Consider the following 24,866-nt stretch of genomic DNA (forward strand, 5'->3'; position numbering starts at 1 on the left):
AAAAAAAAGATCTGCTCTACATCATTTCTGGTAAACTCTGGGCCTTGTTGTTTTGTTGGAAACTGTAACCCAACAGCTAGGGACTATGCATTCTTCTTGCGGTATAAAATACTTTACCATGGACGGAATTCAATTTAGCATAATCCAAGACTATTAAGAACACTGACAACTAGGATAAAAATCCATTCATATACCAGCTCACATTGCTATCATTTTAGCTTCCCAACTAGATATCAAGAGAAGAAATGTTCATCTGGAAAATGTATTACTGGGTCTTACAAATGGCCACATTTTGCTGTGAGGTGAGGGAGGATGCCAATAACTTAATAAATAGTAATACTGACAGAGTTTGGAATCCTTTCACAACGTGGAATGGTCTAAAAGCTGTTATGTGGAGTCTCTTAACATTCGAGTAATCAAAGACCAGACAGCAAACTGAATCTCAGTCTGATACACCGAGTCATAAATGTCATATTTTGGAAAAACAAAGCAAAGGATAAGGGATTGCCTGAAACATTATGGTTGAAGATCAAGAATATCATGAAAATAGAATCTATACCCAAAGGCTGAATTCTCCCTGTTAAAACTAAATCTAAATATTGGGCGGGGAAGGGGGCGGGGAGGTAGAAATAGAACATTGACATTCAGACTGAAACAGCGTTAGAATAACAAATTAATGAATTCATAAGAAATCACATTGATACACAAAACTCTGATGCAAAATTGATTAATATATTTTGCTCCCTCTTTGCAACACTGTAAACTTTTTTTTAAATCCTCTAAAGTAGTCATTTTAATTCATCGTCAATTTTTATTTAGTTTTCACATGGAAAACCATAAGTGTATACAATAAAAACAGCACAGTTAATATATTGAGCATACATTTAAAAAACAGTCACATGTCTCAGTACCCACTCCCAATGGCTACACACAAACCTTTTAATGTAGCAGCACAAGCTGTGTAACACTAAAATCAAAAACCTACTTAATGGTCCACCATGTTAATGGTTATGATAACCTGATGCTACCCTCACATATAACTAAGCCAGGAACCTGTCAACACTACAGTGAGGGGAAATCCAGGTTTAAAAAGTAATACGATTGAGCATCCACAACTAGCACATGGCTCTGAAGCATAAAGTAGCATATATCAATAGGAACATGATAAACACGATCAACTGGATACAGTCACAGCATTAAAATCAGGAGATTGCTTCGTAATGCTCACAGCACGGATAAATAATTTACAACTGATGAAGATATAATCTGGTTAGGAACAGATTGTAAAAATAACAAGGCCTGTCTACACTGTCTAAAATATAAGAATACGAGGCCTTACAAATCTCACTCCAATAGAGCGAGAAAAGTGCAAAATAAAAAGGGCATTGAACAGGCCGACCATCACAAGGACAGACCCTCCTTTCTCTGATCCATTGACCCATCAGTGGGTAAGACTACAATAAAATTAACTGAATTGAGATGGAACATAGTAAAAATGTACCTATGGGGACGGGGGGTAGATAGAATCTCACTCAAATACTGCTACATGTGGCACACAGGGGGAATGGGTAAGTATGTGACCACGGTACTCTTCAAGAGGTAGTGTGGATCCCTTGCCACCCTACATAATCTGAGTTCTTATATAATTTACTGTTACCTAGACTGAGTTGCAAATTTTGAATAGTCTATTCAAATTATTTCTGAAACAGACGCAGCTCTATCAATTCCCGACTTCAGGATTGGTAAATCTATCTTAAAAGGGCTTTCTGACCAATTCTATAAATAATTTGCGGCAGAATTTAGAGCTACATTGTTAACTATTTTTTTTACTAAAGAACTTCCAATAATATTTTTTCAAATTCAATAAAAGAATCACAGATAATCTTACTTTTAAAACTAGTCAAAGATCCCCTTGATTGTGAAAGCTGAACTTGAAAATATGGGCATCTAGACTTGGCTATCAAAGAACTGGTGTATATATGGCCTTATTAAAATAGATGAAGAACAAATATCGGAAGTTATATGCTGAACACATATTTAGAGAAATAGGCTAGGTCTTACTTTATTAGTGAGCGTGGACATAAAAAACACATTAGATTAGACAATGTAGGGTGGGTTATTTACAAGTAATTTGAAGTGCAACAAACTTGGGTGAATCATTCTGTACTACTTTTATGAAGAATCCAAAGAATTCATTATTACCAATGTCAAATGTCAAACATTCTTGTATAGCGTGCAACTCACCGTGAGGTCTCATTGCGCTAATAGCAAAAGAAACGGTAGATCAGACAGCAATCCGAGACTAGTAGGCTACTGGGGGAAATGCCAGGTTTTAAGTTTTTTACAGAAACATTTGTGATTAATTGTGGATGAAATGTGTTCGGGTAATTTGTTCCATAACAAGGGGGCTAGATATGAGAAAGCGCGACCTCCAATGCGCGAGATTCGAATACGGGGCTGAACAAGATATGATTTAGAGCATGACCTTCATGATCTACCAGGTAGGTACCATTTAAGTTTGTTTTTATGTAGTATGGGCCTGCACCATACATTGTATTGTGGACAAGACTTAGAATTTTAAATTGACATCTTTGTCGAATCGGGAGCCAATGGAGGGTTTGAAGATTAGGGGTGGATGGGGTCTCCGTGGAAAAAGAACCAACCTAGCTGCAGTATTCTGAAGAATCTGGAGCTTGGAAAGCAGATCTTCATTTAGAGCTGTAAGCACAGCATTTCCGTAATCTAAACTGCTAATGACGAGACCCTGCACCAGCGGTTTCCTTGCTTCAATGGGTAGCCATTTGAAAATCTTGCGGAGATTACGTAAGATCCCGTAACAGACCCCCAAAACCTGATTGACATGGGGTTTCATAGAAAAGGAATTGTCAATGATGATCCCCAGATTTCGTACTGATGGCTTGGAAGGGAGACACTTACCTAGTTTCGGGGGCCACCAATCAGGCGACCAGAATTCCTCGGCTCTTACAAACAAGATAATTTCAGATTTACTGCTGTTTAATTGTAGCTTGTTTGTACTCATCCATTTGTTGAATTGGACCATACAGCTCTTAAAGCGAGATTGGGTGCCGACGTGGTCAGAGTCACAAGTGACCAACAGTTTGGTATCGTCAGCATAGGACACGGTCTGAAAGCCATGTGCTCTAATGATCCCAGCTAAGGGAGTTAGGTAAAGGTTAAACAACATAGGGCTGAGTATTGAACCCTGAGGAACCCTAACAGTTACAGGATAACTACAACAGGTTATTGTGTCAGCAACCACGGTGGTGGACCGGTCGGCCGGATAGCTCTCAAACCAGGCGAAGGCTTTCCCTCTGATACCCACCTGCCACAGTCGATGTTTCAAAATGCTGTGGGAGATGGTATCAAAGGCGGCAGACAGATCTAAGAGAACCAAGACTGCCGATTCCTTTTTTTCCAGGGTAAGCCTTATGTTGTTGACAATCTCGACGACTGTACTGTGGGAGGCCCGAAAGCCAGATTGTGAGGGGTCAAGTAGACTGTGTTTCTCCAGATGGACTGTTAGCCGTTTGTTGATAACGTGGTCAAGCACCTTCCCAAAGTAAGGTAAGAGGGAGATTGGGCGATAGTTGGCCGGAAGGTTGGGGTCAGCTGAAGGTTTCTTAAAGATGGGCTTGATTTGAGCCTGTTTCCATCTCCGGGGGACCTTGACTTGCTTTAGTGACATGCTAAATATTTGAGTTAAGACATTGGCAATTAGAGGCATGAGCTTGGTACAGGCTTGAGGAGGAAAAGGATCAGCTGGGGAGCCAGATTTATTCTGTGTCAGGCCTTCTAATACTTCGGAAATTATTATGGGTTCAAATTCCTTCAGCAGAGAACATTTGTTACTTCCAGAGGTATGGCCAACATGGACAAGTCATTGACTGAATAATGAGGATCTGTATCGTGATGGGGGAAAGACGGGTGCTTCGGCGACGGTGAAGCCGTCGACGGCAAGGCTTTCTTCGTCGACGGTAGTGTCGTCGTCGACGGGATGGGATTTTTCGACGCTGAGGAGGGCTTTGTCGACGGTGGCTCGTCGACGGTAGGTGAAATTTTCTTCGTCGACGAGATGGGACGAACTTGAACATGCACATAAGTAGGTGAGGACACCGAGGACACCACCAAAGAGGGTTTTGGTGAGGAGTAGGTCACAGTAGAAGTCACTGTAGTGGCAGCCTGACAGGAAACCGGCAGAGAAGGTGCTGCCTTGGTTGTAGGCCTCTGAGGTGACAATAAAGGCACAGTCTTTTTAATGACAGGCTGTTTGACAGATTTTTGACAGGCTTTCTTCACCTTAGAAGTGGAAGGTTCCTCAGCAGCGTGCTGGGCCTGTTTCGCCACCTTAGCCTTAGGGGTAGTTACTGTACCCTCAGCTATTCTCTTCCTAGATCCCATAGAAGACATAGAGGCCAAACTTCCTACCTCAGAGAGTGGCAAGTCCTTGTCCTTATTCCGTTGTATCCATAGTAGGAGGCGACCCTCTCTGTCCCTGAGGGTTTTAGTTGGAAAAGTGCGACAAATCTTGCATTCCTTAGCCTGATGGTCTGGATACAAGCAGTAAATGCAGAGAGAATGAGGGTCTTCCTTGAAGAGCCTTGCCTTGCCACAAGAGTCACAAGCCCTGAAAAGGGACTTAGATGTGGACATGTTGGAAAGAAGAAACTTTCAAAATTTCAAAGTAGAAGAAGAAAAACTGAGCAGAGCTCAGAGAGACTCCCTATCACACGACGTGCGGTAAAAAATCTGACAGCCTGGGTCTCTGGGGAGAATACCTAGGTGGGAGCTGTGGCCTGATTGGCTGCAGTTTGGTCTAACATAATAACTTGGATGGTCACTAATGTGGAAGTTTTTTCATTGGTAGCTGAGGCTACTTCACTTCCTGGTTTATTGTAACTGTTATTTGCTATGTACAAATGGCTTATTACTGCTTTTTTATATACCGTGGGACTCCTACTCCGACGACGGGGAATGATTCAGGCATGTGAATCTATGAAAGACACCCCAAATACTGGAGAAGGGTACTACACCTTGATTTATCGAAGAATTGAGGAGGGCCAATATAGGAAGAGGGAAGTCAGTGATGACATTTCTTAGGACATGAGGAGGGCAGCAGTCTCGTGGAGATCCCGACTTAATTCTTGCCGTGAGGAGGCACAAGGACGGGACATCCAACAAAGGAAAGCGATCAAGGGAGAATTTGTTGGGAGTATGAGTAGAGTCAGGGGACACAGGACAAGTGGGTGGGATACTGGACTTTATAAGTGTAATTTTGTCCAGAAAATACTGGTTGAGGGTATTGCAGAATTCTTGAGTAATTGTAGTTTTAGGCTGAGTTCTAGCAGGGTTCGATAGTTTATCTACGATCGAAAAAAATGTCCTTAGATTTATTATTGGACATTTCTATTGCATTAGAGAAGAATTCTGTTTTTGCTAGGAGAATGGCTTTCATATAAGCAGAGCGGGCAACTACATAATCAGTTTTTCTAAGAGGGTCATAGTCCCTTCTCCACTCGCGTTCTTTCTTACGTACAATTAATTTTTTTTCTCTGAGGTCTGGAGAGAACCATTTGTGCGCGTCAGATTGACGCAGGGTCCTCAGTTTCTTCAAAGAGGCATGTGTATCACTAGCTTTAGTAAGCCATTCAGAGATGTTGGCTACAGAATGGTTGAGGTCAGGATTGCACGCCGGGACTAAGTTCTTCAGGCTCTCCAAAAAGGCTGGCAGGTCAAGAGAGCCCCATTTCCTAATAAAGCCTTCTCTAGTATCTTGGTTTACCGGTTGGTTAGGGACAGAAATGTGAAATTTAACCAGGAAATGATCAGACCATATGCATGGAGAGATAGTGGGGGGCGAGATGCTGAGATTCGCACTCCAAATCTGATCCAGCGTGTGCCCTTTATTGTGGGTAGGCGAATTAATATGGTGGCAGAAGTTGAGCCCTGTGAGAAGATCCATAGCTCACTTGCCAGTGGGCCGCCAGAAGTGCTGTTAAGCCAATAGTTAAAATCCCCGATAAGTAAAATCTTAGTATGGTTGGTGACTAAGGTGGCCAGCTGGTCGCACAAAGAAAATGGGAATGAGGGCATGCTCCGAGGGGGCCTGTATAGTAAAACACAGATAAGAGGGCTCACCCTAGAGTCAAGTCTAATGACCGTGTTGTCGACTGCGGGGAGATCTAAAGATGTTAATTTGGAAAAAGCAAGATGTTTACTAATAATAGCAGCAATACCTATAGAGACAACACTGACAATGCGAACACCAAAAGCCACTATATCAATGAGAAGCTTTCGCCTTCCCGAGACGTCCCCCGCAGAACACCCCCACCCCCCTACCGGGGAGACGACGCTGCTTCTCGCTATGCTGGAAAGCCAGCTAAAAACAGTAATACTAGGCCTCTAAGAAATCCTAATGAACCTCTCCTCACTCTGAGGGCCCAAGCAATGCCCTCACCCGACTCACTATGACCAGCACTTAACACCAAAGGCCCTCCAAGGCTCTATGGTCCTGTCGGACACAACCCCAACCCTAGACCCGGCTCAGAGACCCAAAAGACCAAGAGCAGCATTGTCCTCAAGCGAAGCATTGGATCTTGCCTCCTTGTACGATACTTCCTCGACTGCCACCCCAAAGCCACAGATCCAGGTCATCACTGGATGTAGGAGAAATCGCTCCCCACCCAGATCTCCAAAACCCCCAGCCTGCCTCACGAATATTTTGAGGACCCTACTAATGAAGAAACGCAAAACCAAAGGGACCATAACCAACTGCATGCTCATTAACTGCAGATCAGCCCTGAAACATCCCACAGAGCTGGCTGAAACCATCCTTACCTACGACACAGACCTCACATTCATCACCGAAACTTGGCTAAATGAGTTCTCCCTAATCATGGGCATGCTTGTGCTCCCAAGCTTTGTAATCATCAACAAAGATAGAAAAAAACAATGTGGAGGGGTCATAGGAACTAAACACAAGAACACAATCTCTCTGTGATGGAAACTGGAGCCCTCAAGTATAATACTTTTAAAAGTCTAACAGCCAACATCAAGTCTAGTGAAAACAGATCACTATTCTGCCATCTCCTCTACCATCCGCCAGGCAACACCACTTCATTCGGCGAACACCTGTCAGATCTGAGAACTAACTGCCCACTCCGGGACTCCAGCAATCTAATTCTAGGCGACCTACACTGGAATGAGGTAAACAACTTGCTGATCCAAACCCTGAACAAACTTCTACATAATAACAACCTTACCCAACATTGCTCAGAGGAAACCCATAACAGAGGATTTATCCTGGATGCCATTATTGCCCAACCTGACAGTCACGATCGATCGCATCCTGCCCGTCAACTGGTCCGACCACCGCATCATCCTATTCCACATCATCCAAATGATCCTATGCCAACCCCCTATGCAGGGCCCCCTCACTGGGTGAGAAATCTAACTCAGATTCCCCTGGACGACCTGGAGGAAAGGATAAGCTCTCTCCTCCCTATCTCCTCTGACGATCTCTCCACAACAGAACTCCCCTCTCATTACAACATCACTATGACCTCCATTCTGGACTAAATAGGCCCCTTAAAACTAAAAAGAGTCAGGAATACTCCCTCCAGAAATTGGTTTAACACAGACAGACGACGATAGAAAACTCAGAGCTGCAGAAAGACTCTGGAGGAACAATCTGTCTTTAATCCTCCTGGACCAACTCCAATCAGTTTGCAGGAAGTACAAAAACCACATCAAGTGCGAAAAACGCAATAAACAGACCCAAAGAGCTCTTCACCCTCATCAGGCAACAAACTTCCAAGCCCCCCTCATCCTCAATGCAGGCCTCTAAAGCCCAGTGTGAGAACTTCGCCAACTTCTTCAATGATCAAATCTCCAAGAATGAGCTCTCCCTGAACGTCAACTGCGGCCACCCCCCTACAGGAGCTCGGCCCTAGGGTCAGAGGATACCACACCCAGTCACCACCCTAACCACTGGAAATCCTTCAACCCCATCTCCGAAGCAGAGATGGTCAAACTGATCTCCACCTCTAAACCCTCCTCACACACCTTGGATTCTATACCAGCCCAACTGGCCAAAAAGCTAAAACTCTCCCTAGCACAGCTCTGGCCCAAGATCATAAAGAGCTCCCTGAAAACCGGAGTCAAACCTGCCTCAAAGTTGGCCAAGTCACGCCATTACTGAAAAAAACAGGCTTGGACACGGATTTGAACTACAGACCTGTCTACAGACTTCCTCTCCTGGCTAAAAAATGGAAAGGTGCGTTCTTCAATTGACTCAACACATTAACAACAGCAACCTTCTGTTCACCCACCAATCGGGCTTCAGAAAAAGTTGCAGCACAGAGACAGCGATCCTCAATATCATAGATGATATTCACAAATCTCTCGATACAGACCAATGCAGTCTACTCATTCTCCTGGACCTATCGGCAGCCTTCAACACGGTGGACCATCAACTACTCATTAAGGTACTCCAAGAAAGGTTAGGCGCAGAAGAAGTAGTCTTACACTGGTTCGCCTCCTTTCTCCAGAACCGATACCAAAGAATCAAAATCAAAAACTTCTCATCGGACCTACACCCAGTCAGCAGAGGTGTCCCCCAAGTATCAGTTCTCTCCCCGCAACTTTTTAACATATACATCGAACCCCTCACCACCATACTCAAAAAATACAACATCCCCTTCCACCTATATGTTGACACCCAGATCTATCTCGAAACCTCCTCCATCAATGACATTCAGAGACTCAACGACACTAAGAGATGTCCAACAATGGCTTTCACTAAACCACCTGAAATTCAAACAAGACAAAAAGGAAATCCTCCTCATTTCCAACAAAAAGGAGAACCCCCAAGTCGCAGAATGGCTAAAAGCAATCAATGCTCTCAATGGAAAGCTCACCCTGGCTGACTCCGTAAAATCGCTGGGTATCACCCTAGACCCAAAAATAGACATGGACAAACACGTCAAGACCACCGCAAAGAGCGCCTTCCTCAACCTGAAATTACTCAACAAAATAAAACCCTTCATCCGGCCCAACAACCTCAAACAAGCAACTCCATCACTGGTTCTATCTAGACTAGACTACGGGAATGCAACCCTCACAGGTACAGCAAAATCACACTTGGCTCCCCTCAGATCAACTTTTAATGCAGCAGCAAGAATGGTCACCGGAGTAAAAAATATATGAACACATCTTGCCCGCACTCAGAGCTTAAATGGCTCCCATTTGAAATGGGTGCCAACTTCAGAACTGCTTGCCTCAGGCACAAAGCCCTCCACACAGGAAACCCGCATACCTGGCCTCCAAATTCAAGGCCGGTCAGACAAGGAGCCTCAGGAGTTCCAACACTCTACTCCTCATCCCACCGAAAACCCACAAATAAAAAAAACGCACCCCAATCCTTCTCTGGAAATGCGCCCAAAATCTGGAACTCCATCCCATTCCATATCAGGACCACCCCTCTTTTTAAAATTCAAACGGCATCTCAAAGACCTTTTCCTCAATTGTTCTCTCCCGAAAGGATAGCTATCGTCCACACGCACAAGCTTGAACACTGTTGCACACAGTCACTTTGACACTAAGACCTCTACCTCATTCCTATCCCAACTCCTTCCTATATCCCCCTCGACCGGAAGGAGGCGCGGCTTGAACCAATGTGCAGACTACTACGAGAATATGCGACTTCCCAGCCTCTAACGTTGTACAATTGCGTGAAGACTTCCAATGCGCCTCGAGCCATCATGTTTACTACTACTATACTATACTATGTGATGTGATTTCCTCGCTACAAAGAGTTGTAAAGCGCTCCGATACCTTCGGGTCTGGCCAGCGCTATATAAAACTTCTTAATAAATAAATAATAATCAATATGCAGACACTAAAATGAATAAAAGGCCATCCACACTTATCCATAATTCATTTCCATGACAACAATTCCCTAAAAATTCATCGTATACATAATTGGTCAATTAAGATATATATTTTTCTTAACCTCAAGACCTGTACGATAACATGGATAACTTCTATGGAAATCGGTGAATGAAGATGCTGTAGAAAAATGTAACCACTCTTATATGATTTAAACAAATTCCTTCTAGCCACAGGATGTAAGAAACGTAAACAATAAGAATCATAATGAGGGCAAAATAACATAAAATGACTAGTGGATTGACATAGCCTATCACAGGCACAGCTAGGCAATGAAGGAAACCAGGAACCCATAACTGGGAAGGCCCCTAATAAATTAATCGTATTTAATTGCAGCCGTAACAGATAAAATCTATGCTGCAGGGTTTAATACACGAAAGGTAGGGTTCCAAACCATTGATTGTAGCAATCAAAGTGCAATGCTGGACCGTTACCATATTAATTGCTTTCTCCAGCCTTAAAGTATTTCTTGTTTCAAAATATTATGAATTAACCTGCGCTTTAAGAGAGGAATTGATGTTGACTCTATTTTCCCATTGATTGATCAACCCAAGATCTTGTAGGGACTTCCTAACATAGTTGAGCCACAGGATAGATTGTGCATAATTAGATTTTTTTTTTGTAAAACTTTCTTATTAACATACATCAGCTTATTAATTTCAATACAGAGGAAGTAATAAATCTGGCATCATGGACACAATAGGTAAAATCAATCATTGCAATATACCGCCAGAAGATCTAGGGGGAAGGGGGGTCATCATAACTGACAGTGTGGGGCGGTTGACATGTATCACCACAATAGGAATTCCAAAAAACCCATATGCGGGTCCACTTTTTAGGGCAACCCGAGTCACATATACTGTCTTCTCCCTATACATGGACCAATCCAAGTCTTTCTTCCAGTTATTCACTGTAGGAGGATGTGATGCTCCCCATAACTGCAATGTTTCTCTTAGCTAGCATAAGCCCCAGAGTGACCCACTGTGTAAGATAAACGTTCAAATCGGTCGGTTCCCAAATATTCAATAGACATCTACGGGCCTCAGGACCAAGCTGGGTGGAAAGCACTGTGTTGATGGGGTCATGTATCCTACGCCAGTAGGGTTGAATAAAGGTGCATTCCCAAATAATGTGCATAAAAGTACCCTCTTGGCCACATCCCAGTCTCCTTTCCCCCCCATCCACTTTTCCCATCCGCACCAGCTGGGGTCCCATCACATATACCCTATGGAGGATTTTAAGTTGCACTAATCTGAGTCGCACTGGTATAGCCACGACTCTAGGCGGGGAAACTGTCTCTTGCCATTCTTCGTCATCCATCTCAATTCCAACCCCTGACCATTTTTCCCGGAGTGAGTGAAGACAGTCTGGCATATTATTTAGCAGTTTTTTACATATCAAAGAAATAGTTTTTATCAGGGAGGTGTCCATCCAATACCCTATCATTCAACGGAGAAGACTCAAGAAGGGTGGCACCTTACTGCAAAAGGCAGTGCAAAGCGTGTCTGATCAGCGTGTTAACGAAAGTATTCTGTGTCAGCCAGGTCGAATTGTTGTTGCAAGGCGGGGAATGATTTAATATCTGACTTTTCCCATAGATCACCTATGCGTGAGATTCCAATAAGGTCCCACTTGTCAAACCCCTTGAATCTCCACAGGCTACCCAGCTGCTCTGAATCCCACAACAAAGTCGCAAGTGTAAGTCTGCAATCCCAGCCAAGACTTCTAATGGCAGTATGCCAAACTTGTTTTTGGTGGTGCCCGTTGGTTTGTAGTGTTGAGGTTTGGAATAAAGGGCTCTGTTAGAGTTCCCTCCAGAGAGAAGCCCTCTGTCCACGGCATAGCCTGGATCTCCCAGTTGGGCGTAAGTGCCATGGTTGATGGCAGCAAGATGGGCCATCCAGTAATATTTTTTTTAATCAGGGAGGCGAATGCCTCCATTGTACCAGTTAAGAGTGAGCTTTTTTGAGAGCAACACAAGGCTTTCCTTCCCACAGCAGGTCCCGCTGAAGGGTCTCTACCTCCCTAAAATAAGTGACGGAACAGGATCCAGGGAATTCTGCAGGGCATATAAAAACCGAGGCAAGGACATTATTTTAAAAAGGGATGCTTTACCCAGCGGGGAAAGGGGGAGAGACTTCCAATTATTTATATCTTTTCTCAGCCAGAGGCGGGAGCAGGTTCCGAGTGTTCCGGAGTGATGGATCTAAGGAGAGAAAGATCCTGAGATACTTAAAGCCCTCAGTATGCATTTGTATAGGGCATCCCCTCGGAGGGACAGGCAGTTCTACCGCTAGAACAAACAGCAGGGACTTACTCCAATTAATAGAACATCCAAAAAATCTACCAAAGATGGCCAGGATATCTAAGACAACAATCAGGAACTGTCTCGGGTAGGACAGATAAAGTAGGATGTCATCCGCATAGAGTGAGATGCGGTCTTCTCACTCCGGGGACCAACGCAGACCCAGCACCATCGGGTCTCTACGTATCCATGCTGCCAATGGCTCCAAAGCCAGGGCAAACAGGAGGGGGGACAGGGGACATCCCTGCCTCGTCCCCCGGCTAAGTTCAAAAGTGGCCGACTTATTGTTAACCACCACTTGCGCCAGAGGTCTAGATTATAGGAGCGGCACCCTTTGAATATATTTAGGGCCAAACCCCATTTTTCAAAAACTGCCCAGAGATATGGCCATTCAATGGTGTCAATGGCCATGGTAGCGTCAAGAGAGACTATTATAGCTGGCTCTTGGATGGAGGCTGCTCTGTCCAATACCCAGTGTACCCTATGCAGATTCAGTGCTGTGGTGCGATGAGGAATAAAACCGGATTTGTCTGGGTGAACTAGAGTCCCAATCACGAGAACCAGGCGGTTGGCCAGGAACTTGGCCAGAATTTTGGGTTCGGCATTCAAGAGAGAAATCTGTCTATACGAAGCACATTCAGTTTTGGGGTTCCCTTCCTTGTGTATAGAGATTATGGTGGCCGCCCTTTGATCAGCTGGGAGTATCCCTTGGTCTCTGGACTCTTCGAACATGAACCGGAGATAGTCCTTGTCCGGCCGAAGTTTGTATAGTTCGATTGGGAGACCATTGGGTCCGGAAGCCTTCCCTGATTTTAAGGATCTAATTGCTTTCGCTATTTCCTCGTTGGAAATGTCGCTCTCCAGAAAATTACAGTTGTCTACTGGGAGCTTGGGCAACACTATGTCAGCCAACAGTTCACGGGAGTACTCTACGGAATGGGGAGTGACGGAAAAGTAGACAACGTGGAAGTGGTCAGCGAACATGTCTACAATGCTTTGTGGGTCCGTGAGTGGGTTGCCCCCCCCCCCACCCTCCACAGTGGAGTTCTGGTACCAATCTGCTCGCCCATTCATTTTTGTCCATCCATGCAGGTAATTTCCCCGCCTTATCCCCCAGATTGTATAACCTTCCTTGCATGGCTCTCCCCAAGGTTTTGGCCTGTTCAGTCACTAATGCCCTATATTCCTGCTGTCGGAGCTTAAGAAAGTGGAGTTTGTCTGGCGTGACCTCCGATTCCAGGTCGGTCTCTAGTCGACTAATCTCAGCCTCAATGTCAGCTATCTCTTTCTGATTTTCTTTCTTTGTTCCGGAGATCAAGGATAAGACCTGACCCCGGATCACCGTCTTCAAGGCCTCCCATAGCGCCTGAGAGGAGGTCACTGATCCATCAAGGTCAGTAAAATAATTATCTATTGCTGCAAGAAGTTCCTTGCAAAATTTAGGATTCCGTAGGTACCAGGTACCATGGGTTAATAAGGGCTACTCTCCCCACCTGTTTATAATTAAGAACTAAATGAAGCCAGACCGGTGAATGGTCAGAGATACCCCTGGGCCATGTGTTTAATCTCGTGAATGTGCGTGACCTGAGATGCAGGGACTAAAAAATAATCTATGCGCCATAGGCTCACATGGGCCCCGAGTAAAAGGTGTGCTGCACTGTGCTTGGATGATACGTCCACCACCTATTCACCGGCCCCATGGTATCAAGGAATTCAGGAAGCCAACATGCTGTTGCACGACCGCTCGGGGGGATGGAGATCCAGCTCGCCCGAAACCACCAAATTCAAGTCACCCCCAAGTATCAACAGGTCCGCTGGAATAGCAAGCAAGATAGTCCCTAGGTCCCTGAAGGTGGTGGCTTGTAGGTCAGGCAGTATGTAAACTGATAGAAGTGTGATGGGAGGCCCAAGACTGCAACAAGAAGCAGGAATTGGAGAAGAAACGTGGATTCAACATGTGCGAAACCTGTACAGTAATACAGTAGCAGGGCTCGCAGAAGGGTCCTGCGGACAGCTCCTCGAGCAAAATAATGCACAATCAACATTCTATCAGGAAAGTGTGGAAGGCATTGCTACAGGATCAGACACAAGCAGTAATTAGTAAATAACTTGACCAACATAAAGCAATTAAGAGGTATAATATCAAAACTTAAGACTGAGGGAGCGGCAGGTCCAAATGGGCTGCCCAACGCAATTTTCAAAAACAACCCAATATTTCTGGTCCTCCCAGCTCAGGCCCTTCTTTAATGAGATCTACACACAGTCCAACGTTCCAGTTTCCTGGAAAGGGAATATAATCCATCCTATATTTAAACAGGGAGATCACCACAACCCGGGAAACTACAGACTGATTTCCCTGATAGATGTAGAGGCCAAGCTTTACGCGTTAGTCCAGCTCCAAGACTGGATGGATGAAAAGAACCTGATTCCCAAGTTCCAGACGGGCTTTAGGCAAGGGATGGGCACCATAACTAACTTGGCCATCCTAGCACTCAACTGAAAAAGCGCTAAAAAAGAAAACCAGGCTGTTTGCGTGCTTTGTGGATATAAAATCCGCCTTCGACCGAGTGAGTAGGAGGAGTCTTTGGAAGAAACTCAATGTATGGGGATTGCCTAGTACAATGCTCAACGCTATAACCGCCTTATATACTGATACTTGGGCAAGAGTAAAGCTGGGCGACGGGTGCAGTACAACATCAAGCATTCATACACAGCAAGGTTTGAAACAAGGCTGCGTTCTAGCGCCAAGCCTATTTAATTTGTTCCTTTCAGATATTACAACGCATATGGAAAAAGTCGATTGTCACACGCCGAACTTGGCCAAGGTCTCAGTTTCTGTTTTACAGTGTGCTGATGACATCGTTTTGCTGAGCCAAACCCCTATTGGTTTACAAAGATCAATAAACAGCCTAGTAACCTACCTGGATCGGAAAAAATTGGAACTAAACAAAGAAAAAACAAAAATTGTTTGTTTAGTGGATTCCAAAACAACCAAGTTTAAATGGTCGGTGAAAGGGGCAATCGTGGAAGAGCAAGGCTCCTACAAATATCTCGGCGTAACAATAGGGCCGGGCGCAACACATAAGGAACATAAACTGGCCATAAAAGCTAAAGCACAATCGCTAATTTATGCATACAGACTATTAAGCAAAAAACTGGACTGCCCGAACTACACTCATCTGCTAAAAGTAATGGCCGCACAAATTCAGCCCACCCGGTCATATGGTTTAGTTTCCTGGTGCGGCAAGGAAGCAGATTTATTAAATGAACTCCAGACAAGGATTTATAAGGCTGTCTTTGACCTGCCAAAGTCTGCCTCCCCAGCTCAGGTCCGGTTGGAATTCGGCCTCCAGAATCAGAAATTTCGGGGCATGAGCAGCTTTGTTAAACTAGGCTATAAATTCCGCTTTTCTAATCCAGATACCATGAATAGATTATGCTGGGATGAAATCAAGCAGCAGTTGAACCTCGAAATACCGAATTCCTGGGGAAGTCACTTGAGAACTTCACTGGCTGAGTTGGAATTACAAACAGCAAGGGAAAATGGGGTTGATAGAGCAAGCTTCAGTAAAGCTGCTAATGATGCAGCCAAAAAGAAATCTCTGCTGGAAGACAAAAAAGAAATTACCAAGCGCCGGCATGGGTCGACCGTCATCAATTCTTATAGATCCTTAAAGCCACAAGCATATCTATCTGCTCACTTCAGCTTGCAGTTAAAAAAGAGGTTCACACATTATCGAATGGGCTTGCATGATTCAAAAGACCTGCAGCCATCTTGGAAAAAGTCCTTCCAAACCGCGAACTGTCGATTATGTGGTTTTCAAGTAGAATCCTTAACCCACTTATTATGCGCTTGCCCAGCAGTCACGGACCAGAGTAGACAGTACTTACAATTCATCTTTAATGATCTGAACATTCGTTCGTGCAGGCAAGCGGTGATATGCTGGTTGGAGGGTACTTCCATTATCCTGGCCTGCCGGGGGGTCAAATACATGACAATGGTCAGAAGACTCTTACGGCAAGCCGATGGGGAGTAAACTAAATAAGTACGATCTGCGCTGCAAGGCCACAGTTGACCCATCACTGTAACAAATGGACTGAATGTAAAATCTTTAAGAGACTCTGTCTAGTTGTAGGCTCTTAAAAGATGGACTAAAATATTATACTTCTGAAAACTAGTGCATGATCATAAAGAATTGTCTCCTTTTAGGGTTCTCTATTTTTTTTTAATTAGGCTGTTCTAGTTTTAAATTGAAGGACCCATTATGATGTCATAACTTGCCGCCTAACTGATAGTCTGTCTTTTGTGCCTTCCACTCATTAGAGTGGGAGAGGCTACACCATAATAAGTTAAAGCGCAATCAGGGCTTTAGGCAGGAAAATGATTTTGTAATCAGGAATTGCAACAATTGTGTTTTTAAACATTTTGAATCGAAAGATAAGCACTTGCACTTTTGCCAAATAACGAATGGGATTGTGTTAATGTCTTTTGGTTTTAATTGTGAATGTAATGATACTTTTTTATATATCATTTTATGTATATTGGGGGGGGGGGGATTGTAAAGATTTTAATTAATCATACAATAAACTATGACTTGACTTGGATGCCCCTCCCACGCGCCTGAGACCCCAATGTATCTACCCCGGTCGTCTGTTCAAGTAGACTGTACCACCAGCGGGAAGGATTTTCTCATCATAATACCCACTCCTCGCGAGCTAGAGATGAAACCTGCATGGGCCAACATGGTGTATCCCCCTCTGTGCATGGCTTTGCACATATTGCCAATCAGATGGGTTTCTTGTAGTAAAACAAAATCAGGGGCCTGACGCTTGATGTATTGGAGAACACTGTTTGATTTTATCCCTCAACCCATTGACATTCCATCTTAGAATTCGAACCCCTTTGTCCCAATATGTAGCCATGGTGGATTAGAAAGTGTCCCTACTTCCTCTAGAAAAGCTGCGGTATGTGTTGCTGATGCAATAAGAACAACAAAAAACAAACAAAAAGCCCCCTCCCAACATCCCACCACCCTGCTGCCCTGCACTCTGGGCTTGGAACTGCCCATCTGAAAACTTGCAGAGTGCCGGTCGCCCTTGTATGGAGCTAAAAGTAGAAGAAAAAGAGGGGTGGAGCGCTCAGCTTCCCAGCAGATTCAAGTGCACTTCCCCAATTAAGTAAATAGGTTACGTTCGTAGGAGTCCACCACTGCAAAAGACCAACAACGAGGCAATCCCTCTCCCGATCCCACCCCACTCCTGGCCCTATATACCCAGTTCAGGTTCAGCTACAGGCCTGATCTCATCCTTAGGAAGGCCAATTGATTTCTCAAGCTCTGTCGTTGCGGTCGGTCGGGCTTTTAACTCCCCTGTGCTCAATCCAGTCTGCCACTGCTTCCGGATGTTCAAAGAACCAAGCTCTTCCCTCCGCCTCGACCCGGAGACGCACTGGGAACAACATCAAATATTTCAGGCCCTTCTCTCCAAGATCACTTTTCACCGCATGGAATGATCTTCTCTGCCTTTGTACCCTCTGTGTGAAGTCCGGGAAAAAGGTTATGTCTGCATTTTCGTAGCAAAGGAGGCCCCCATCCTGGCGTTTTGGAGGATAATGTCTTGGTCTCAGAAGTTCAGGACTCTAGCTAACATCAGCGGCGGGGGAGCGCCAGGCTTGGGACGGCCGCGCGGGAACCTATGAGCTTTTTCAATGACAAAGAATTTGCGGCCTTTAGGTTGCAAATGTTTCAGAATAAGGTCCTCAACAAAGAGGTTAGGGACTGGCCCTTTGCCTTTTCCGGAACTCCCAAAATGCGCAGGTTGTTGCGCCAAAGGCGCCCTTCGTAGTCGTCCAGCTTTAATTCTGTACATTTGCGGAAAGTTTGAAGTTCACAGACTTCTCCTTGGAGCTCTGTGACATCCCGACAAGACTGGTGGCAGTGATTTACACTTGCTTGACTTTCTCGTTCAGTTTAGCCAGATCAGCCCTGATGAGGTTCACATCAATTGCTATAGTGTCCATTTTGTGCTCTAAGGATGTTTTGACACCAGTAATGGCGTCCATGACATCTTTCAGTGATAATTCCTGCTCCTCTTCCCACAGGCTACCCAGGGAGGCGTCTCTCGACAGTCGGTTCGGTTGTGTGTCCTTGGGTATAGTGTAGCGGTCAAGCTTGTTGGTTTGTGCTGTTTGGAGTCCCTGGGCCCCCCCGGAAGCCATTGTGCAGTTAACCGTCGACACCGACCCCTGCCAGGGTCTAACAAGGCAAGTGGCAATCGTTGCACTTCACCACCCTCGGTGACTCTGAATGTTCACTGACCCCGAGGTCCAAATGCAGGGTGAACCAGTCCAATCTCTGTCCCTCCCCGGGATGCCTGCTGCAGCTCAGCTCAGTTCCCGACGATTTGGTGGAAAATGGTACTCAAAACCGGGTTTCCACAGCCCAAACGGGGCCCTCCTTTTGGATTACCGCGGGAGCTCAGCCCCAATACAGTATGATCCGCCTGAGGGGGCTTGGCGCACCTCCCTCAGAGGCGAAGGTCCTCCTGGTCCCGAGTCGCCACGGGGAACAATCGGCCAAGTTACACCACTCCCTCAGCTTCCGATAGCACTGTGGGCCCCAGATCCAACACGGGGAGTAGGCCTCAATCAACAGGTCCCTAGGACCACAGCCCCCGACTTCTGCCACGAGCGGGGCGTGGCAGGGCGAGGTGCCACCAGGCCTCCAATGCACAACACCTCCGTCGGCCTAGGCCCGTGCATTATTAGGTTTAAGGCAGTTTTCCACTATATCCCTCGTACATTTTAACTCTGGTACAGACCATAGTTTAACCCCTAACAGGATTGGTGGCAATCCCAGCATGTCCTCTAAAAACTCTAGGCCAACCTCATTATGGGTAATAATGTGCGATGTGGATTTCAGGAGACCTAAGAGTCTGTCCAGAAACTTATTTTCAGATTATTGTAAGCCCTTCCTAGAGGCAAACCCCCACACCCCCACTCCTTAAGTAGCCATTGATTGGCACTTACTGCTGTAGAGCATCACTATTTCCATGAGAGGTCGGCTACCCAGTTTAATAGCAAACCTAGAAATTGCTTCACACGATGCTGCCTGTTGCTGACATCGTAGAGTCTGCATCCCAACCCAAATATGCAGAAAATAAAATGCCCAAATAGCTAAAAGTTGGGATCTTTATAATGTGTATACCTCCCACCATAAATTTCCTAGAGCAAGTTTTTGGGAACGATAGTCAAGACATGTGATTTTTTTTTAATTAACCTTAAGCTTCAAATCCATTGTAAAAGAATAAAACCATCCAGTAGAGTCATTAAACCATTTGCAATGTGAGAAAACAGCACCACATCATCTGCAAGCAAGACAGGGACAGGTCTCTCACCAGTTTTAGGTAGGTCTTTAAAAATGCAGCCAGTGTATTAATATAAAATAAAAATGGGGCCAATATGTAGCTTTGCCTGACTCTCCTTGTAACGTCAATCAGAGACGTCAGGTCGCACACATGTTTATATCGAATCCTCATTTTGAAATTTTGATAAAACCCTTTCAATGTGAACAACAAGAGGGGGAATCGACACCAGCTTGCTCCATAATATCCCATAAATTGTCTATCCACTGGGTCAGAAGCCAAGTAGTCTATAAAGGCTATATGCCTCCCCTGGGCTGAACATATTTGCCCAATATAAGAGATTTAGGGCCTGTTCGGTCATGCCCATACCCGAAGGAATCCATACTGTGCCTCTAAGACTAAGGTTCCATCGCCAACCCAGTCTTCTAACCTCCCTATAATCCCAGAATTAACAACAAGTCAGTCATTTTCATCCAGCAAGGCAAGGGGTAGAAAATTATTGTGTTTAGTGCTATCATCCATCTTGTGTAGTTCCCTGAAGTATTATTAGAAGTAATAGGACCCTGCCTTGGTAATCCTGTTGTGAAAATTTTGGGCTTGTAAGGATGGGAAGGCCATTTGGCCCTGGCCTGATTCCAATTTTATTCAGTCAACACGCTAAATCAGGGGTCCTACAAGAGACAACTATGCAATCCCCTTCTAATGTTTTTCTAGACTGGCCGACTAAACCTACTCTTCTCAGCATGAGAATGTCATCATATTCATTTAAGGCGAAAGCCAATGGGCGAAGTTATTCTTTAAATCTCTAAAATTCTCTTCCTTATTTGAGGATGGTGGAGGCACTCCAACCAGTGTTGCTGTATGAGGACAACAGGCCGGAGGAAGGTTTAGAGAATGTTGGGATGGACATGAGCCACGATCTGGGGGTCATTCCATAGAAGGCTGGATATTTGGGAGTTTCTGGTTAATTTGAAATGGTTTGAGACTGTATACTGTGAGTCTTCGAGATTGAACTCCCCTCTTTTATATGGCCTTTGTGGATGCCTGTTATCACAAGGGGGTTTACCACCCCTGGTAGATGACCTGTTAAATTGATAGAGTTATGAGGAATTTAATTTAAGTTTTGATTAAGGTTGTCTCTAAAGCAGATATCCTTTCCAAGAAGGGGGTCATAGCTTCTGCAAGCATGTTTCAGCCAAAGAGCCAGGTCTTGAGGCTCTTCCTGAAGGTGTGCAGAGTAGGGGAGCGTTTGATATTGACTGTGAGCTTGTTCTAGGCTTTGGCTGCGATGTAGGAGAAAGCCCTTCCACCCGCTCTGGTTCTGCAGCTGCGATGTGTTTCTGCCAAGGCGAGGTCAGCGGAGCGAAGGTTCCTTTTGGGTACGTGGAAGGAGACTCTTTCATTGAGGTATTTGGGTCCGATGTTGTGGAGGGATTTGTAGGCGTGGGTAAGTAGCTTGAACGTTACTCTCCTCTCGAAGGGGCTGGAATGTTTCACGGCTTGTCTTACAGCCTATGGCACCTCAACCAATTAAAATAAAATACTATTCTGATCTACTATTACAAAATTTGCCCAGGGAAGCAACCACCTCTTCTGTAACCTATCTTTAAAAGCTGGAATTGCACGCTTGGCGCAACTGGGGAGGGGAAATTATGCTACACCACTTTTGAATTTCACCAGTTATCACTATTCACAACATCTCTATGTTTAATCACTTTAAAAGTTTAAAAGCTACCACAGAACTCGGCAACACTTCACATGCAGGTTGCTTCCATATTACCTAAAATACCTGTGTCTGCTGCTGGAACACAATACATACCTACATTCCCCCTTACCAAACTACACTGCAGAAGGCTTGAATACCCTACCTCCTAATGTTTATGATGCTCCTTCATGGAACTCTTAAGGCATTCTACTGATAAATCAGGTGCTCTAAATCATCTCACCTCCGTAATCTTCGCCCCCCACCTTCTATCTTTTCTGCCATGTGACCCAATTTGGCATAACCCCCGGATGCATGAACTAAACACAACTGAAATTCCTCCTAAACAGAGGGCGGTCAAATGCTTGTAATAACATGCGTGTGGCCCAAACCAGAGTTTGCATTTCATAACTAGAATTACGATGAAGCATTTTTGGCATGATTATAGATTTGCGCATGTGCCACATAATCCTTGAACTGCTGCATAATCGGCTGATTTTGACAAAAATACATTTGTTTCTAGCTCAAACTGTTCAAAAGTTACTAAAAAAGTACACGTGTTGCCGCACAGTAGAAGGTTCTTTGCAACGGTCGACTGGACACTTTTCTGCTGCTTATTGCTAGATTTGGGTGTTAAACTGGTACTATATAAATGCACCCAATGCCCAGACAGTTAAGTGACAAAATAATGAAGTAATAATATCACAATATGCGCCGATGACACCGCATAATTAGCCTTTTCTTGCCGCATAATTTAATCAAACCTGGTGCATAATTTGGCCCTCCGCTGCCACATAATTCTGGCGGCCCCAATTATAGTGTCAATTCTATTGAATACATACAGAATCAGCACAGCCATGCAACAGTAAAAAAAGCAGCTAGTTTCCTGCCAAGAAACATGAGATTTAGGAATACCTGCAATAACAATAATAAAGGAAATATTCTGTGTTAATTTACCGTGTATTCGGTGGTGCCAGGCGGTTTTTGAATAACCATTTTCTTCTCTTTCTTTTCATTGTTTTTGATGGGCGGCTCATCTAATCGGAGACATAATGAATCCATTTACTATAAATTAACCACTCTGTACTTCTGATTTAAAAGCCTTTGTACGTTCTAGAACCCTCAAATGCAATGCTTCAGTACCTTCAACAGAAGATAGCTGCACATTTCTTATTAAAGGGGCGCTCACGTTATGAAACAAACAAGGCGAAGATTAGCCCAAGTTAAGTGTGTCTTAACCTAAAAGTTACTTAATAAAAAAAACCTTAAAAACACAAACAGGGCTCGTTAGGGGATTGCCCATCACCCTTTGTGTAGTTTGACTGCAGCATGACAATAAGTAATAACATTTCTTTACACACAGACAATTTACAGCGAATAAATTACGTGTACCGCTGTTGATTAGTGAAGGATTCAAGTCACAGCATGTTTCACTAAATTCCATTTTTATTGATTTTGGCATTCAATGTACCCCAGGGATTCTGGCACCCTGAACCTTTCTTCCTGTCCATAATTGTGCGCATGGACGGCGATTTGATTCACACTGTCGAAGGAAGGAAGCACACTTCAAAATCGTAGTTGTGCAGAGAAATTATAGTTTTGGGGGAGGGGGGGGGGGGGGTGTCTGAAAAAAGGAAAGCTATAGCCCTGGAGAAACAAGACTTTCAGTATGTTCCCAGACATATTCTCGTCTCCCTGAACCTTTGAATAGTCACAGAGCAGAAAACATTAACGCCATGGAAGTCGATGTTTCATTATCAACTGCTTTGAGCAACGCCTGTATTAATCAGCAATAGGCATGGACGCGTACAGTGTGTGATTCTCCCAGTTATGTTAACCATAGTTAATGTAGGCCTCAATTTAAATGACTCGTGCTAAGATGAAATGCACTCTGTCTGCGCTGTATTTCTTTCTGTTATTTCAGGGGCCAAGCGGCAGCAGTACATTTCAAATTAACTTGTATCATTACATTTAATTTCGGTGTGAATGTTTGTATGTGTGCCCTGTAGAGCTGAATAATGAACATGGGCACCAGCAAGAAGAAAGCGCTGACTGAACTCTATCATCCTACTATGGGGGAGAGAGATTGGAATAGGAGATTGGGTGGATTATGGTAGGATAGATTGGAGGGGAGTTGTATAGAGTGATTTGGGGTAAATTGGAGTAGAGTAGATTAATGGAACGTATTGGAGTAGGATAGGGTACTAGTTTGGGGTGAAGAGGGATAGGGTAGATTGGTGTCGGATAGAGAGGGGAAGATTGGACTGGAGTGGTGTTGATTTTAGTGGCATGTGGTATATTGAGGAGAAGCGGAGTGGGGTAGTTTGGGTAGCGTGGAAAGAAAATCGTGGGGTGGAGTAGAGTGGAGTAAGATACACTGGGTAAGATTGGAGTGGCATAGATTAGGTAGGAGTGGGGTAGACTGGGTGGATTTGAGTAGGGTAGATCTGAATGGCGTAGGGTAGACTAAAGTGGGGTAGATTGAAGAGGAATGACTGGGGGTAGAGTGGGGTTGACTTGAATGGAGTAAATAGGGGTAAACTGGGAGCGGTAGATTAGGGTGAGGTAGATTGAGCTGGGTAGGGTGGATTGGGGTGGATGGAGTGGGGTATAGTAAATTGGACTGGGGTAGACTGGACTCGGGTAGTCTGGAGTGGGTTGGATTGGGGAACATTGGAGAGGGGTTGGATTCGGGTGGGGTAGACTGGTAAAGATTGGAGCAGAGTGGGGTAGATTTGAGTGCAGTGGGGTGGATTGGGTTAGATTGAGTGGAGTGGAGGTAGGGTGGAGTGGAATGAAGTGGAGTGGATCAGGGTGGAGTGGAGTAGATTGGAATGGAGTGGAGTAGATGTAGGTTGGAATGGAGTGGAGTAAATTGGAATGGAGTGGAGTAGATTGGGGTAGATTGTGGCGAAGTGGAGGGGGCTAAGTGGTGTGGAGTGGAGGGGCGCAGTTTGGAGTGCCATGGCGTCGAGTGATATGGCATGTCCGAGTGGAGTGGCAAGTCAGAGTGGAGTGGAGTGGCGTGCATTAAGTGGAAGGAAATAGAGTGGAGTGCCATTGTGTGGAGTATGAATGGTGTGGTAGCGCACTGCCATCACCGACAACATGTTTTCAATTGAAATGACAATTATATTTGCAACTAAATAAGGTTTTACTACATACAAACATTGTGTGCCTATGTCAACACCTACTGTACTGATGTGTTTTGATTGTATTCAAGTATTGGTTTCCACCACACTTCAGAGTTGTTCCCTCGGAAGACAGCTTGACAGTTGACCTTGTCTTCGAATGCATAGCAAATGTGACAAGATAAGGAGAACAAGAGTTAAAGGCCGGATAACAGAAAGAGTTTGTGGCACAATATAGTAAATATTAAATAAGGTTTAGGCAGCAGGATAGAATAACTCCAGTTGGACACCCTACAATAAATAAAGCCACAAACAGAAAGCCAGAAAATGTGAGTTACAAACCACAGGGCCTATAGTCAGCAATGGGCGGAATGCATTCTTACATCAGTTTCCTGAATGC

General features: G+C 44.6%; 1 protein-coding gene across 5 annotated transcripts in view; it reads right to left on the reverse strand.

The window, feature by feature from the left end:
- Nucleotides 1-24,866, reverse strand: part of NCOA7 (nuclear receptor coactivator 7) — a 1,122,006-nt gene that overhangs the window by 554,501 nt on the left and 542,639 nt on the right. For all 5 annotated transcript variants that reach the window (XM_078648931.1, XM_078648932.1, XM_078648933.1 and 2 more), the window contains one exon: nucleotides 22,293-22,372. In XM_078648931.1, the coding sequence (XP_078505057.1) occupies nucleotides 22,293-22,372 (80 nt within the window). The remainder of the gene's footprint in view (nucleotides 1-22,292; nucleotides 22,373-24,866) is intronic.

Source organism: Lissotriton helveticus, chromosome 6, assembly GCF_964261635.1.
Source record: "Lissotriton helveticus chromosome 6, aLisHel1.1, whole genome shotgun sequence".
Taxonomy (NCBI): domain Eukaryota; kingdom Metazoa; phylum Chordata; class Amphibia; order Caudata; family Salamandridae; genus Lissotriton; species Lissotriton helveticus.